The 15,777-nt window shown below is 37.0% G+C and overlaps 2 protein-coding genes across 5 annotated transcripts; both read left to right on the top strand.

Annotated features, from left to right (window-relative positions):
* The first annotated feature begins 1,206 nt into the window (after positions 1-1,206).
* LOC113337727 lies at positions 1,207-5,171 on the top strand. 4 transcript variants are annotated; one of them, XM_026583327.1, is made up of 10 exons: positions 1,207-1,298; positions 1,386-1,436; positions 1,524-1,585; positions 1,667-1,734; positions 1,853-1,971; positions 3,165-3,255; positions 3,349-3,648; positions 3,724-3,819; positions 3,926-3,981; positions 4,065-4,312. In XM_026583327.1, the coding sequence occupies exons 5-10, from the start codon at positions 1,949-1,951 to the stop codon at positions 4,282-4,284; spliced, it is 786 nt and encodes a 261-aa protein (XP_026439112.1). In that variant the 5' UTR covers positions 1,207-1,298; positions 1,386-1,436; positions 1,524-1,585; positions 1,667-1,734; positions 1,853-1,948; the 3' UTR covers positions 4,285-4,312. The 4 variants fall into 4 exon arrangements, with proteins under 4 accessions (XP_026439112.1, XP_026439113.1, XP_026439111.1 ...); XM_026583328.1 differs by having other exon boundaries at positions 1,663-1,734; positions 3,174-3,255; XM_026583326.1 differs by having other exon boundaries at positions 1,663-1,734.
* Positions 5,172-5,636: 465 nt separating this feature from the next.
* Positions 5,637-8,475, top strand: LOC113337733. Its single transcript, XM_026583330.1, has 2 exons — positions 5,637-7,556; positions 7,632-8,475. The coding sequence occupies exons 1-2, from the start codon at positions 5,637-5,639 to the stop codon at positions 8,313-8,315; spliced, it is 2,604 nt and encodes an 867-aa protein (XP_026439115.1). The 3' UTR covers positions 8,316-8,475.
* The last annotated feature ends 7,302 nt before the right edge of the window (positions 8,476-15,777 follow it).

Genomic DNA, 15,777 nt, shown 5'->3' with positions numbered 1-15,777 from the left:
TAGTGTGTTCGACGGTAAGTGCAACGAATCGTGTGTTTTGAAAGAATCCTAAATCCTCTTACCAGGTGCTATGTGTTGGTACAAAATTTTTGTTCAACGACATTCATTTGGCTTAGAACAATTACATGAATCCATATTTGTTGTCGGTTTCTTTTTCGTTCTCAATATCAATATTATATTTAGAGGAAAATCTGAATCATGGGTATATTCTTAGGGTGTTATCCATTTGATTTTTAAAGGAAAATCTGAATCATGGGTATATTCTTTTGGATTGTAATGCAAATTGTTGTGAGTAAATATATTTGTTAGTTGTTAATTTCTGCATTTTATGTTAATCAACAATCACTTTCGATTTTCTTTTCTTTGTGCAGACGTTACAATGGAATTTGTTCGTTGAAGTTTGACGATGCAGATTAGATCATAAATTCAACATTGAATACAACCAGTGTTTGGAGGAAATCAAAGCCGAAGATCACGGTTTGATCATAAAATCTGCAGCGTAAGTTAACTAAATTCAATAGTTGTCTACCGTCCATTGACCTATGTTGGTTTGTATTCATTAAGGTTGGCGGTTTTTTTTCTTTTTTCTTTTAGGTGATAAACATTTAGGGTTTTGTGTTTAAACTGTTGGGTATAATTTTTTCTTTCAGTGTTGCTAGATTCATGGATGCAGTGAGATATGTCCACAGTTGCATCTTTAACACCCCTAATCGCACGAAGAAAGTGATGAAAATTGTTCCCTACAAATGGCAATCCACAGTCCCTATTACATTTAGGCACAACTACATCTATCAAACCAGCAATCACAGGAAGATTGTACGAAATAGTGTGACCGTCCCGGAATTTGGAATACCATCCTCAACTACATCCTCAACTACAGGTGAGTTTGTAACAAAGCTAATTCAGTTAAACAAAGAGAAAATGCAAAAACAAAGATGGGATGCAGCCATGCAAGTAGAAAAGATTCGCGCATCAAAAACAAAAGGAACGAAAACAAGGAAGAATACATCAAAGGTACTTTTTAAAGATTGTATTGTTGATTCTGATCATATCTTACTTTGGTTTAGGCTATTGAAATTTGAAAGTTTGTGGCTGAATTTTCAGGCCAAAAAAAGTGTGGTGCAGCGAACAACAACTAATGGTTTGTTCTTGGACACAAATTATCCATGTTTATCTATATATGGCGAGGTATGCTAATTCATTGGCACACGGTTAGTTCAACAATGATTGATACCTACTTCTTAGTGTCTCACACTTTTTAATTGCTGTAACAAATGGATCGTGACTTAGATTACGCGGTAAGAAAATCCAATAATCATATTTTTAGATGTCTACCATTTTAGCTTTCTGACTGTCATATTAACGGAAACTCTCGATTTCACAAGATTAAACATTTAGCAAGGAATGGTGTTATGATTGACTTCCATGATATGAAGGTTTGTTCATTCTATGTTTTCTATCAGTTTTATTTTATTTTATTTTCCATGAAATGTGATCTATTTTCCATGATTTGATGATAAAAGCCGATTGAGGAACGGCTGATTGTGACTGATTTGGGGAAGAAAAATACGTTGCTACTCCCGAGGTAAACGATATCACATTCCCAAACATTCTTACCAGTCATTTTGTTTTTTATGTACACAAAGTTACAAATTTTTGTAGAAAGACCGGCAAATGGGAGACAGAATTTATCTTAGTTTGCACTATGGGCCTCAATGGAAGCAAAAACATAAGGTACTACTCAGATCATTCCCATTAATTTTTTTTTCTATCAATTGAATTTAATTTGCTAAGACTGCGGCAATGCATTTATTTATGAAATGCACAGAACTAATGAATTGCTTATACTCAGATTGTTGTACGTGCTCCTCATTGGCGACACATGCTCCTCATAAACACTTTTACGTTCTCAAACGTGGTGAAGAAAATGTACCCTAAAAATGGATAAATGGCAGCAAAGACAATTGAGAGGTGTGGATATTGTTTGCAAACCTCTACGCAAAGTATTTTACAATATTTTACCATTAAGTGTCATCCGTTTGCATAATCACATGCCACCTCAATAAAACTAATTTGCTATTTCCAATTCAGCATAGTGAGACAATGGTACGTCATATTTCACTTGCCAAGTGTGGTATATCCTGATGCATGTAATTTTAGTATTTCTTAAATTTGAAATTAAAATATTTGTTATTTTAGTAACCAGTGAAAAATTGAACTCACATCGTTACCAATAGTATACCACAAATTGAAAGGATTTGAATATGCCGGAAGCGCAAATCCCATCGCACCGAAGGAGCATGAAAGGTTAAGTCCAGTGAGAAATCACTGATAATAAGCATCACTATCTAAAATGTATAGGAAGAGTACAATGTTCATGTTTAAAAAAGAAAGGATAGTTTCTTTCTTAATTTTGATGACCCTTTTTACTACCGTCTCTAACAGAATTTACACCATTTTCATGTTCCGAGACTGCATGTAGAATATCAACCGAACTAAATGAAACACGACTAAATATAAATGACCGACGCGCCAAATATCGGAGTGTATGAGTCGGTATTGAATGGATACAAAAGTTAAGGAAAAACTGAAAAAATGAATAACTAATAACTGTGCACACCCACTACCTTGCAGTTTCATGATTTGTATCTTTCCAGTAGTGGGAGCAGTTCAAAACGATGAAGTTTTCTTGAGATCATTACTCTATAAATAGACTGATTAGGTGTGCTTAAAACAAAATTATAAAAGTTCATTCCCTGGAAGGTTTAACATGTGAGTACAAGTCATTACATCGACAATTATATTCTGCACTCTGTTCGATTTGATTTATTGGATTTAAGCTATCCCAGTTTCAAATCTGGGAAGAAAGTGAAAAGCGACTAGATTTACCTCAAAGAATTTTTTTTAGGTGATCAAATATTTGGATGAAAGAGACATGAAAAACTTACTATCATCCATCAATTTATTGATCTAATGATGGCCTTTAATTACCCATCTTATAGTTTAACAAATCCCATAACCAGGATGACAAATTAAGAAGTTTTCCATTTTTTCATGGTGGGATGCGGATCATCGATCGACTGTCTGATTAGAGCCTATATAAAAAAAAGGATTATTAACCTTCATATTACAACACCTTATACACTAACTACATTTTCTATTAATGAATGCAGGAGACACACGAATCATGAGAATCAAACAAATGATGGAGTTCACATGCTCTATAATGGACATAATTTGACTACCCAAGTTATTGTAAGCATAATTTTGGAAATTTGGTTGAGTTGTTTGTTTTATGTTGTTTAATTATTTTTTTTAGTTAACATACTTTAATTTTTATGTTATCAGCATCCGTCAGTTGCATATAGGACACTGATTCTCGAGAGGTTAAAAGATGTGCATAGTGAGACAACAACCGAACAGCCACCACGGTGTGTTGTTGCGGGTCCACCAAAGGAGAGAAATAATCTAACATCGACAACATCATCTCGAAGATCAGAATCCCAAAGGCGACGACGTGGGATAGAAAAACAACACAAAGAGATGAGAGAACAAGAGCATCGTGAGAAAGGAGCACAAATTGAAAGAGAAGCAGCTGCAGAACGACGACGAGCACCAAAGGGAAAGGGAAAAGCTATTACTGAAGAGGTGCGCATACATAGTAATTAATTGATTTTATTTTTAAAATTTGAAAATTTACAAATTTATTTACCAAAACTATAGAATCCTCCATGCAAACGGATGCGCCCGAGTGGTATACAGATTAGAGAAAGCGAGGCTGTACCACATGAGCATGAAGATGCAGAGTCATATGAAGAGGTGAATTAACTTGAACGTTAAATAATTTACTCGTGCACATATATAATTATCATTTTTAAGTTCAAAAATAAAAGAATCATAGTGGTTGACAAAATTTACAATGCAGTCGGTTGTATTACATAGGAGAGTTGGTAGCACATCAGACGCTCAAAACACTGAAATGTAAGGATTTAAAAATTTAGATTGCATAAATTTATTTAGTTTTTGAATAGGGTAAGCTAGATTACCTGATTATCACTATGCAGGCCGTCTATTAATGTTAGAGAAGATGATGGGGTGTCGGATACTTACGAAATTGACGAAGTAGATTACGACACTGACGAATTACATGATTCAAATACTTTTATGAATCAGGTAGCTGTTGTTGCTACCGATGTACGTCATTTTCTGGGACAAATGGATGTCAAATGTCAGCACTGCGGGGCATTGCACTGGATGGCAGAAAAACATACAAATTCATTTTAATAAACCCAAAATTTGGTTCATGTTGTCTCCAAGGCAAAGTTTGCCTACCGTCACTGTGTGAACCACCGGTAGCCATCAGAGAATTGTTTGACGGAACCGACGCCGAATCAATTTATTTTCGGAAATATATTCGAGAGTATAATACAACTAATGCGTTTACTAGCCTTGGATGCAAATTAGATACAAGAGATTTGAAAGGGAGAGGTCCGAGACCTTTCTCAATACATGGGGAGTTGAGACATTTAACCGGAGGTGTTCTACCAGCTCCTGGGACTGAGAGGATGGCGGTTTACTCCCAACTGTACATCTATGATCCAGAATTTTCATTGTTTGTCCGTGGAAAAAGAAATCCTCAGTTAAATATGAATGTCCTACAGAAAATTCAGAATACTATGATCCAATTCAATGTTTTTTATACCAAGTATCGTCAGGCTTATGCAATTTTAGACCAGATGAGTCCGGCCGACCAGAATATCAGAGTTTCACTTCAATATAAAAAGTCGACTGATAGTAGGCGTTATAATCTTCCGACAACAGATGAGATTGCGGTTATCGTTCCAGAAAATACTTATAAGGAGACTGGGGTGCGAGATATTATATTGCATTTGAGAGAAAACAACGGATTGAAACAAATTTCGGAGTGTCATCCAGCATACTTGCCTTTACATTATGTTTTACTATTTCCTTTTGCTGAGCTGGGATGGTCACCAACAATGAGGCAATGGGATGCAGTCACCAAAACCTATACGAAAACAAAATTATCTCAAATGAAGTATTACAGTTACCGCATATTTGAACGTGCAGAAGAATATTCAATCATCTTAAGATCCGAAAAAAATTTCAAGAGTTCTTAGTTGATGCATGGGCTGCTACAGAGCAAAGTAAGTTGGCATGGCTCAGATTCAACCAACCAACTCTGCGTTCTGACCTCTACATTTGCATTGCTGATATGACAAATGCGGATTTAAATCCGGGTGATAGAGGTAATCCTGTTATTTTACCATCTTCACACACTGGAAGCGGGAGGAATATGTACGAGATATACCAGGATTCGATGGCTATTACACGTTTTCATCACCATCCAGATATTTTTCTTACAATGACTGCAAACCCAAATTGGACAGAAATAAAAAAATGCACTTTTACCCAATCAGAGTGTCACTGATCGTCCTGATTTGGTAGCTCGAGTTTTTGAGCTGAAAAGAAAAGCATTGATGAAAGAAATAAAGGAAAAAAAGGTGTTCGGCACGGTGGTCGCCCATGTTCATACCATCGAGTTTCAAAAACGTGGGCAACCACATATGCATGCTCTTATATTTTTGAAAGATTCGGAAAAAATTCGTACGGCAGACATGGTTGATAAATTTGTTTCGGCTGAATTTCCTAATGAGATAAATGACCCAATACTGTTTGATACCGTAAGCAAATGTATGGTTCATGGTCCATGTGGAAAGCGAGATCCATATGCAGCGTGTATGGAAAAAGGAAAATGTACAAAAGGATATCCTAAGAAGTACACCGACACAACAACTTTGGACGAGGGTGGGTATCCGAGTTATCGTCGTCTTCGGGATGGAATAGAAGTAACTGTCAGAAACAACAAAAAGGCGTATAATATAGATGTTGTACCCTATAACCCGCATCTGTCAAGAATGTTCAATTGCCACATCAATGTGGAAATATGTGCAGGAATAAGAGGTGTAAAATATATTAACAAATACATTTACAAAGGTGGTGACCGAGCTACGATGGTTTTGCGAGAACATGACGAGATTCAACAATATATTGATGCGAGGTACATTGGACCACCTGAGGCTGTATGGCGTTTGATTGAGTACCACGTGCATGAAGAATATCCTGTTGTACAACGGTCGGCAATTCATTTACAGAATAGGCAACGGGTTGTTTATAACACAAGGCAATCAATGACCTCGGTTATACGAACATCACATGAACATATGACGAATTTGATGGGTAATTTTGAATATTATGCTAAAAATCCCAATGCTCCGGCATATACTTATCAACAGTTCCCGCAACACTTTGTATGGTGTAAAAAGGTTAAACAGTGGAAAATTAGACAACAAGGATTTGCATTTGGAAGAATGTATTTTGTTAGCCCTAACGCTGGAGAGTTGTACTACTTACGTATGTTACTCACAACTGTTAGAGGTGCTAATTCTTTTGAAGACTTGAAGACTTTAAGTAATGGAGACGTAGACGAGGTGCACAATACGTTTCAAGATGCATGTATTGCACTTGGGATTTTAGCACATGATGGAGAATCGGAAAAATGTCTTCAAGAAGCAGTGGTTATGCAAAATGGAAATCAGCTGAGGAAACTATTTTGTATTATCCTATCGCAATGTAATCCATCAAGACCGGAGGTGTTGTGGGCGAAATTTGGAATGAATATATGTGATGATCTACCACGTAGATTGCGAACAAGGTTTAACATCCAAAATCCAACAGATGAACTGGCAATGGATTACGGATTATACCTGTTGGATCAACTGCTTCAACGATCTGGAAAAAAACTAGAAAAATATGAATCAATGCCGAGACCAAGACATGATTGGGGTCAAATAGTAGGTAACAGATACATTTGGGACCATAGACAACTTCAGTTTGCATTAAGTGATTCGGTGATTCAGTCAGATATTGAGAAATTGAATGTCGCTCAACGTTCGGCGTACAATGCGATAGTGGATTCTGTGAATGATCGCAATGGACGAATGTTTTTTCTGAATGGGAGTGCAGGGACTGGAAAAACTTTTTTGTACAACACAATAGCAAGAAGATATCGTAAAGATGGAAAAATAGTCTTAACTGTTGCTTCATCTGGTATCGCTTCACTACTTCTTGATGGAGGTCGAACGGCACATAGAACTTTTAAGATTCCATTTGAAGTCCAAGATGATAATAGTATTAGTATTAGTAAAGACTCGGATTATGCCCAGCTGCTGAAAGAAGTAAGATTGATCATATGTGATGAAGTTTCAATGCAACATAGATTTTGTGTGGAAGCAGTTGATCGCCTACTACGAGATATTCGCAGTGATGACAGACACTTTGGAGGTGTAACAGTCGTCTTGGGTGGAGAATTTAGACAGACTTTACCAGTGGTCTCGAATGCAAGTCGAGAACAAACTGTTGGAGCATCTATAAGAGGTTCATTGCTTTGGGATTACATTACTGTCTTGACGTTAAACCAAAATATGCGATTGGAGCAGGAACCGGAAAATTTGGAGTTTGCTGACTACTTGCTTGAGGTAATGAAATTTCATTGAATAAAACTATATTTATCGTATACATAGTTATTTTAAATCCGATTAATTGGTATGTAGATTGGAACGAACCCTAAAGAGGTTGTTAATCTGCCATCGACAATGGGTAGATGTCAAAACATGCATGAGCTAATATCTTCGGTGTATCCTCTGTTGGTAATGGACGAACCAATGTCTCCCAAATACTTAACCGAGAGGATCATTTTATCTCCACGTAATGAAGACGTCCATAAGATTAATATGGATGCATTAGAAAGATTACATGGGGAGACTTACACGTATTTTGCTGCTGACAAAATGATTCGGGATGATCATGGAAGGGATTCGGATTTTACAACTGAATTTCTCAACAATTTAAGTCCACCAGGAACACCTCCATTTAAGCTAGACCTCAAAGTTGGATGTCCCATTATGTTGCTGAGAAATCTGGCACCGAAAGAAGGCCTTTGTAATGGTACAAGACTGGTGGTGACGAGGTGCGGACGACACGTGATTGAAGCTAAAATCATAACTGGAGAAAAAGCTAGTGAAGTAGTATTCATCCCTAGAATAACTTTTCAACCTTCAGCTTCAGAGCTAAACATACAAATGGAAAGACGTCAATTTCCCATACACGTTGCATATGCGATGACTATTAACAAATCCCAGGGACAATCGGTGAAGTATGTGGGAATTGATTTACGTACTCCAGTATTTAGTCATGGTCAACTATATGTCGCATTGTCCAGGTGTACTGCTGCATAGAGAATTACTTTATTATTTCCAAATGAATCAAATGTGTCTTTAGATCCAGTAACAAAAAATGTAGTGTATCCTGAAGTATTATTGTAGAATTTGATGCTTCTTTTAATTTTAAAAGAAGTAATGGTACATGTAATTTTTAATATTTCTTTAGATTGGATGATTTTATTAGTTTGTTACTTTAGTATTTGGTGAAAAACAAACTCCCAGCATAAAATATCCTCAAGGCTTGCACCAATCCGTATTTGGTGAAAACACGACTAAAATTAAAACAACAACACGCCGAAGGCGTACGAGAGGTTGAGACTAGAGGTTGATACCCTAGTAATTATCTATAGAGGACATATACTCTTACATGTAATAGACAGGGTTAATCCTGTATGTATACGATGAGACATATTCGGTGGTCAGCCATATTTCTAAGAACTAGATCTTGCACGACAGAGTGAAAACAGTGAGAGCTTGTTCTTTTTGGGGAAAAGGAAACTATATTGGAAAAACTAGGTGGGTTTACAGCACGGGATAAATCCCTCTCCATCACTTGTGCAAACGACAAAGACCTAAAAAGCCAATAACAACACAAAGTACTCACTATCCATATCCACGATCAAATGATCTTGAATTTAATCTTTTGCATTTTTTAATCGCCTTTTCTTCATACCTTTATACAATTTTATTACCGTTTTAAGCTTTCCTTCGATCCTTTATCTAATTAAACCTTTTCATGTCTGTGTAACAGGGTTGTGACGCATTTGGAGCTCAACTTGGTGGTCGGAGTGGTTTTACCTGACACACATTTGTTGTTCCTCAATCTTTCCTACTATTAATTAGCCTTGTTTATCTACAAATCTTTCTTTAATATGTCTGACAATTTTCTCTTCTACCAATATTAGCTATTTATTTTAATTCTCTCTTTCTCACGCTTATGGAAACTTTAGTTGCTGGCAGCCTAAATCTATGATTAAGTTATCCAAATCTCAGAATCCATGGAACAAGTGTCTCACATTCACAAAACAAAAAATCGGTGTTTTTAACCTATGATTAAATTATAAAAGCACACAATCGCTTTTGGTTAAAAAACACGGTAGGTGAAGAAGTATGGCTTCATATATTCTACGAGAAACAACCTTTGTGGTCATTGTTATACTATTGATCACAAAGAGCAAGACTGTGAAAGGATTGCAAATTTTCTTCTCCAACAAAAAAGAGGCTACCTGTCTACTAACTCTGTCATTTACCCACCGTCATGGTCCAACCTGGATAATCGTGGAATGCGAGTCACAGCCCTGTGCATCAAACACAACTTGAAGTTGTTCCAGAAGTGCATACAGAGAATGAGAACCAACATGCAATAGTTCCGCATGTCATAAATGTAACAAATACACCACAAGCAGGGGACTCCAACAATGCTTCTCAAATTCAACACTCGCAGTTATCAACTTATCAGTTATCAGCATCAAAACATTCAGCTGAGTTGGTCAATCCGGCAGACAACACGATGGTCCCAGTCACGAGCATTGATTATGACGCCCAAGGTATGATAACAGTTATTAATAGTAGAAGGGAGAGAGAGAACAGCTTTGCAAGAAGTGGTAAGAGGATTAGATTAGAAATGGGGGAGTCTAGGAAGAGTTTGGTTCCTAATCATCAGATTAATCAAAATAGCTCTGATAGTCTCCAAACAAATAATCAAGACTCGGCTCTCTATGATTCCCTAAATAGAGAGTCAGGAAGTCACATGAATCTGCTTAGAGCCTATCTTGCAATGGGAGAATTTGATATCACAGCTGATGATTTGAATGCTCATAATGAAGATCCAGACAAGATACATGAAGCCATAGCTTATAAGGAACCCATTCAATCTCTCATTCAGCATTTTGAATCAAATCAGTAAAGTTACCATCCCTCTGATTCCATCTGAAAATACACATGTAATTTTGGATAATCAATCTCAGACGCCTAACTCTCAACAGTCTTACCATGGAACAGTGTCAGATCAGAACCGCTCTCCGGGGAAAAGCTCCAAGTGCTGATCACCAGGTAACTTATAAAACTATACCCATCTCTGTTTCAATTTTGCTTCCTAATTTTTCAATGTCCTGCATGTTAGTTTTATTGCAATTAAAATTGATCATCATAACATATGAAATTGCTTGGGTGGAATGTTCAAGGCTTTGTAGCCAAAGACACTAGAGATTACTTAGCAGACATAATTAGGGAGCATGACCCACATTTAATTTTCCTTTCCAAAACAAAAATAGAAGATTCAGACAGGGCTAAAATTTCTGTTACAAAGATTTCAATACCCTAAGAGTTGGATAGTCAACTCAGTAGGCCTCTCAGGTGGTTTAATTCTTCTTTGGAAAAATGGTTTTCCATGTGAAATTGTGTCTTCTGCTGACAATGTGATACATATCCTAATAAAATCAGACTGATCAAAAGAAGAATGTTTACTGTCCTGTGCTTATGATCTGAGGGAAAAACCAATGGGATTTTTTGAAAAATCTGAGTGAAAATGTGTACCAGCCATGGCTTACTTATATCAGAGAAAATATCAGGATCATTGGGGTGACGCCACATCAACAAAACCATTCTTCTTTATACTAGGAAGAATTGATAACTCAGTGTCGTTTAACCTTAAAAAGCTACTATTACCTACATACTAAATTGGATAATTTAGTATTACATTAAGTTGTTTACGCAATCAATGACATAAGAGAAGAGGGGTATTCTCATTATCCTTTTAGTATTCATTGTACATCATCAGATGCAAACACCCTTACGGCCAAGGCATTACATGCCAAAAGAAACATAAAGATGCTACATATTGTAATACATTGCTATACTAAGAAATGCTGCTGTACTTGATATTTAAGGAAATTAGTGTAGTCTCATCTTATAATTATCTATAGAGGAGGACATATAGCTCTTACATGTAATAGACAGGGTTAATCCTGTATCTATACGATGAGACATAATCGGTGGTCAGCCATATTAGTAAGAACTTGATCTTGCACGACAGAGTGAAAACAGTGAGAGTTTGTTCTTTTTGGGGAAAAGGAAACTATATTGGAAAAACTAGGTGGGCTTTACAGCACGGGAGAAAGCCCTCTCCATCACTTGTGCAAACGACAAAGACCTAAAAAGCCAGTAACAACACAAAGTACTTACTACTAACTATTTTCCTATATAAAGCAAGCAGTTCCTATTGTATCGAAGCAAGCAGTTTGTGATCAGCAACTAGAGGGATCAAAACCGATACGATGATTCCCCATGGTTTGATCTATGACGATCCTTGTGTGCTGCTGAAATATATTCCCTATGATGTTCACGCCACCATTTTTTGATGCAGAACCAAACCCGAAACAAACTGCTTTGACATCCGGGACATAACTCCATATGCTATACGGCAATAACAGCATTTTAGCGTCACTCCCGTTGAAGGTGAAAGTAACAGTTGGTGAGTCGGCGATATCATCCTCGATTACCTTGTAACATGGACGCCTGCCAAGAATCCTATAGGGCGATCCCCAACCCATTGCATTAGCATAACCAAGGAACAGTTTTTCCAATGCAATGTATATTGGATCCGGAAGATCAGTTGTGGTCGCCCCTGAGTCAATAACCATTTTAATAGGGAAACTCGTCTCCGCAAGCTTTTGACCCTGAACCTCTATCCCCGTCACTACCACCCCATAGTCTTGGCCGGGATGATAATAGTCATCTATCATCGGTGTGTAAAAAATATCACGGGACACTTCACTTTCCCCGAAGATAAGATCAGCTGAAACACCATCTAGGCCCACTCGTCTATCTATAAGACAATATGAGAATTTATTAACAGAATAATTCTCTTTCAGAAATGTATAGAACGACCTTTTGCCCCTGCTCAGTGCTAGTGATCCATCAATGTCATGAAATCCAACGTCTGCGTAAGAACAACCGACAGGCACATTTTGAAACTTTTTTTCCCTCGGCTCATCATCATCACCTCCACCATTTTGAATCTGCAACGTGAAGGTTTCGAGTGCCAGCACGGAATGAGCGAAATTACCATTTGAGTATCTGGACTGCAGTGTACACTCACTTGTCCTGCACCTAGCTGGCCATGAGCATTTTCCGCATGGGAGCTTGTTATATGATGCCGAATTGTGGTGATTGAAGTAGGTTGGCTGTGAACAACTTACCAAATCGCAGTCATGACACCGAACCCACGAATCTGAGTGGCCGGTATCGATGTTGAGCATCATAGTTTGACTTGGAGTACCAATGTCGATTTCCGAATAATACTCATATGAGTATGACTGGTAAAGGACGGGCGAGGAGATATAGTCTTTCTTTGATATTTTTTCTCTAGGTGTGGGAAATTTATGTTTTACGGCGATCTTTAATGAAAAATTCTTGTGTAGACCACTAGGTATACTCTCAGTTAGATCAACAGAACGTGACTGTAAGGAGACATGGACAAACGAGAATAAAATAACCATACATAACCAGGTGCTTGACATGTTTAATTAGCACGGGAGATGATGATTAAGTGGTGTTGTTATTTGGATTGATAGGTGTCATCGTTTTTATAGTTGATGATTATGGTGGATAGCTCATGTAATTGAGATTGGATTTTTCTTTTCTTGAAAGAGTAATGGGACGGGATGTTAGATCAGTCGTGTAATTGAGATGATAGGTGGTAGATGGATCATCCTAATTCTCACTCGCATTCTTGGTTTGGCACCGGGCCGGGTCGCCTATATTTATTGTATAAAGAACTTAAATATGTATTATATTTGTGCCCGTGCTTCGCACTGGGCATTTTTTTCTTTCGAATGGTGTGCGCCTGTTTTGTCCTGTGACAATGTTTTTTTTATTTGGTGTGTGTGGGACTTCGCCCCGCCCCATATTTTATAATGGTAATTTTTGATTTGATCGCAGGGAACGATTTAAAAACCGAAACAGAAAATACACTGCTTTCAAAAAAAGAAATTATAAAAGCACACAATGCATGTTGCCTAAGAGACCAGATCCAAACACCCAGAAGACCCCAACTTATAGAACCACTTTCATATATATATAGCCCCGGTCCAGGCACACCACCTAAAAGCTGGTGAAAAACCACTATCATCAAAATTATAATGCCTCCATCACTGAAATGCCATTACCCATTATGCTTACAATCTTGACCATCGGCAATGGGCCAATGACCTGTATGCATATATCTTCTCTGCTCTTTGACCAATGTAAGATTTGTATGGTGACTGCGATTTTTTCACAGGAACATATGCATTTTGCTGCTGATAATTTTTTGTGGTTATTAAGATAAATTTTGGCATTTCTACGATCAAAAATAGGTATTCTTTGAGAGATGGGTTCACGGATGCCTTACGTTAAGCTCAGTTTTTGGTATAAGTTTTAATTTTATACATAAAGGATTTTTGAACAAACATGATAATCACATCATAAGCATAGTTGTATTAGGAAGGGTACCTGACGATGCCATCTCATTGAATCCAAGATGTCCAGCAAGAACACCCGTAAAATAAAATACCTTGAGAAACTCATGTTAGTTTCTCCTTCTTGACCTTTTGTGTAATGAAATAATAAAAATTCATATACCTACAGTCAGAGACTGGTTAAAGGTACGAGGCTACGACTTGTGGTGTTTCGGATGATAACGCCCAAAGGGTTCACCGTACTAAACCACGTGTTTTCCTAATAATCGGTGCCAGGCGATGCAATAATGTTGTGCACGTGTGTGTTTGTGTTCGTGCTTTCAGAGATTCAATACAAAATAAAACCCACTGACATGGAATTCGTGAGTGGAAATAATTTTACCTCCCGTACCAGACGGGCGACGAATCAGTTGTAGTCGACTCAGGCCACCGACTCCTACGTCAGTGTACGAACCTGAGGGGCCGAGACAGTATCGTAACTGTCGTCCTTCCCTGCAGCAGTTTTTTTATTTAATTTTAACCCTTCCTTAGGGTTTTAAAAATAATAAAGTCCAAAGATAAAGTCCAAAAAAATGTCCAAAAATAAAAAAAAATTACAAAAAATAAAATCCTATTTACAGTTTCTAAAAATAAAACAAAATAACTATATACAAAATCTTCTTCTTCACTCCTTTTGGATTCCTCTTTTCTTTCTTTTTTTGGCGGTACTTTCCTTTTATAGGACTTTTTATTTCCTTGTAGCTTCGCTCCAAATCTGAAAAGAATCAAAAAATACCAAAGGCGTAAAAGAGAATAAAAAATAAAAAAATAAAAAAAATCTAAAACCTAAAACCTAATACAAATCCGCGTCGGCGGCGCCAAAAATTGATGTGGTTGTAGAACTGGTAAGTAAAGTTCGTTCAACTCGGACTTGTAAAGAATAATTTGTAGACTTATAATAAAAATAGAAAATATATATACAAAAGGTTGTCATAGTATCGAGAGGTACTGAGACTCAGGATTCCACCAAATTCCATTCATGTGACTAAAACAATAATTCCAATCAATTATAGCTCAAATATTAAAAATATGGACTCTTATTCTTTGCCAAAAATAGATTCCGAAAGTAATGGCTGTAAATCTAAAGCATGGGACATCAAAACACTTAAGCTAAGCATGACCCATCAATTGAAATCACAACCAATCAAGATAAATGATAAATCAATTCAATTTTAGTGCAAAAAGTCATATAAAGAATTAATAGAATTACCACAATGATGAAAAAAGGCTTCCTCCGTCGTCCCAGTGTTGGGGTTTATCTCCTCATATCAAAAACATATTCAAAAGATTGAATCATGGCTTAATAGGTGTTTTTATTGAAGAATAATATGAAACAGGAGATTACAAAGAATTATGAATTGTTGTTTAAGAACGATAGATTGAGTCTGTTGTTGATCAACGATATTTCTTTCCGACTATTCTATGCGTCTTATGTTCTTCAACTACTTCTTCAGCAGCATCAGCAGGTATGATTCTCTGCAACTCCTCCTGCAGATCCCTGTGGCCTCCTAATCGACCCCAAACTCCCGACCGACCTTCTATATGACCCAACCAATCTATTTATATCAAAAAGACCGATTAAATCTCTCCAAAATCTTCCAAAATCTCTTCCTTTCTCTTCACGGCAAAGTAGCGGCAATTTCTTGTTTTAGAATTTCTACGCGTTTCTGAGCTTTCCTTTTGATTCCAAACTCTTCCTTAGATAGATACAAATCTTTTGGAAGGTTTATAGAACTTTAATCTCTCTAAAATTTCCTAAAACAGGTCAAACACGTGACTTTCCTTTTCTTTTTTTTCTGTTGTGATAAAAATCTGTCGATTGAGCCCAGTTTAATCGAGTTCAACACCCATATTAGATTCCTAGACCCATAAGGAGTCTATCCTATGAAAATCAGAGGTTTAGTCGACCTCAAACTCCTCCAAATCACGCCCACCAAAACTGCCAATAAATGGGACATTTTTCCCGCAAAAATTAGAAT

This window comes from Papaver somniferum, unplaced genomic scaffold (assembly GCF_003573695.1).
Source record: "Papaver somniferum cultivar HN1 unplaced genomic scaffold, ASM357369v1 unplaced-scaffold_176, whole genome shotgun sequence".
NCBI classification, from domain to species: domain Eukaryota; kingdom Viridiplantae; phylum Streptophyta; class Magnoliopsida; order Ranunculales; family Papaveraceae; genus Papaver; species Papaver somniferum.
The sequence above is the reverse complement of the archived record's forward strand: the minus strand, read 5'-3'. Positions and strand labels throughout refer to the sequence as shown.

What these genes read in the sequence shown, in the direction of transcription:
- LOC113337727 (XM_026583324.1), top strand. Translation starts at nt 3,788, where the DNA reads ATGAGCATGAAGATGCAGAGTCATATGAAGAG. An exon ending in ATGCAGAGTCATATGAAGAG is followed by an intron (nt 3,820 to 3,925) that starts GTGAATTAACTT and finishes TTTACAATGCAG; the next exon opens with TCGGTTGTATTACATAGGAG. An exon ending in GACGCTCAAAACACTGAAAT is followed by an intron (nt 3,982 to 4,173) that starts GTAAGGATTTAA and finishes TTTATGAATCAG; the next exon opens with GTAGCTGTTGTTGCTACCGA.
- LOC113337733 (XM_026583330.1), top strand. Translation starts at nt 5,637, where the DNA reads ATGGTTGATAAATTTGTTTCGGCTGAATTTCCTAATGAGATAAATGAC. An exon ending in TTGCTGACTACTTGCTTGAG is followed by an intron (nt 7,557 to 7,631) that starts GTAATGAAATTT and finishes ATTGGTATGTAG; the next exon opens with ATTGGAACGAACCCTAAAGA.